This window comes from Geospiza fortis, unplaced genomic scaffold (genome assembly GCF_000277835.1).
Source record: "Geospiza fortis unplaced genomic scaffold, GeoFor_1.0 scaffold408, whole genome shotgun sequence".
Taxonomy (NCBI): domain Eukaryota; kingdom Metazoa; phylum Chordata; class Aves; order Passeriformes; family Thraupidae; genus Geospiza; species Geospiza fortis.
In genome coordinates this window covers 5,492,173-5,493,357 of record NW_005054330.1, presented here as the reverse complement: position 1 = coordinate 5,493,357, position 1,185 = coordinate 5,492,173, and the positions used below count along the sequence as shown (strand labels likewise).

The 1,185-nt window shown below is 63.3% G+C and overlaps 1 protein-coding gene across 1 annotated transcript in view; it reads left to right on the top strand.

Annotated features, from left to right (window-relative positions):
- Positions 1-2: 2 nt before the first annotated feature.
- The window catches only part of PLBD2 (phospholipase B domain containing 2), a gene marked incomplete at its 5' end in the record, with an annotated part of 3,998 nt that continues 2,815 nt past the window's right edge, over positions 3-1,185 (top strand). The window contains 4 exon segments of the mRNA XM_031057478.1: positions 3-17; positions 100-258; positions 664-764; positions 1,135-1,184. Of these exon segments, the coding sequence (XP_030913338.1) occupies positions 3-17; positions 100-258; positions 664-764; positions 1,135-1,184 (325 nt within the window).

Here is a 1,185-nt window from a genome sequence, read left to right as displayed (position 1 = left end):
CTGCCGTCACCGAGCAGGTAAGGGGGACCCCTCCAGGAACGCGTGCCCTGGTGGCTCCCCGGGCTGTCCCCGGCGGTGACAGCCTGCCCTGTCCCCCAGCTGATGTACATGCACTGGATGAACACCATGGTGGGCTACTGCGGCCCCTTCAAGTACGAGAGCGAGTACTGCCAGAAGCTGCGCGGCTACCTGGAGGCCAACCTGGCCTGGATGGAGGAGCAGATGGAGAAAGGGCGTGACACCGAGTACTGGCACCAGGTGAGGATGGGGAACCCCCACCAAGGGAGCCCCCTGGGTCCTCCTGGGCCTTTAACCCAGAGCACAGCACAGGACAGCGAGCTGTCCTGGCCCAGCTCCAGGTGGGATGACAGGGACGTGGTCATGCTCCTTCCTGGGGTGAGTAGAGGTGACTTGTGACTTTCTCCTTGCCAGAGCCTCGCATGCTGCAGTTGGGGTGCACAGGGGGTGGCTTTATCACTCTGAGCTGTGGGTGCTGAGTCATGACCTTGCTGACAGTGACACTTCCCCCCTGTGCCTCTGCAGCAGCACTGAGACCCAACTGATCTGCTCTGTCCCCTGGGGGAATGAGGGAGCCTGTCCCCCAAAAGCTGCCAGCCTGCCTCCTCGCAGGAGCCGGGTGCCAGCTCTGTCCCCTGTCCCCAGGTGCGCCTGGCCCTGCTGCAGCTGAAGGGGCTGGAGGACAGCTACAACGGGCGCCTGGACTTCCCCAGGGGCAGGATCACCCTGGCACCCTTTGGCTTCCTGTAAGCTCCTTCTCAGAACCAGGGGAGAGTGTTGGGGGTTGTCCCAGGGTTTGGAGTGCTGTGGGGACAATTCCTGCGTGTCCAGGAGCAGCCAGTTCTATTCCCAGTCCACCTTTTCTGGGCATTTGTGTTCTGCTGCTGTGGCAGGTCGGAGCCAAGGCAGGTTGTCCTCTTCCCCACCCCGTTCCCCCCACAGCCCCTGCCTCGGTGCTCCCCCTTCCCTCCCTGCTCATGCTACCAGGGTGCTGCCAGCACAAGTGCCTGCCCTGGGGAGTGGTGGAGAGGACAGACAGACAGAGAGCTCTGAGCCAGCTCAGCTCCAGGCCTGGGGCATCCCTCACCTGACATCTTATGCCTTGCTTCCCCCCAGGCTGCTGCAGTTGGGGGGTGACCTGGAGGACCTGGAGTCTGCCCTGAACCG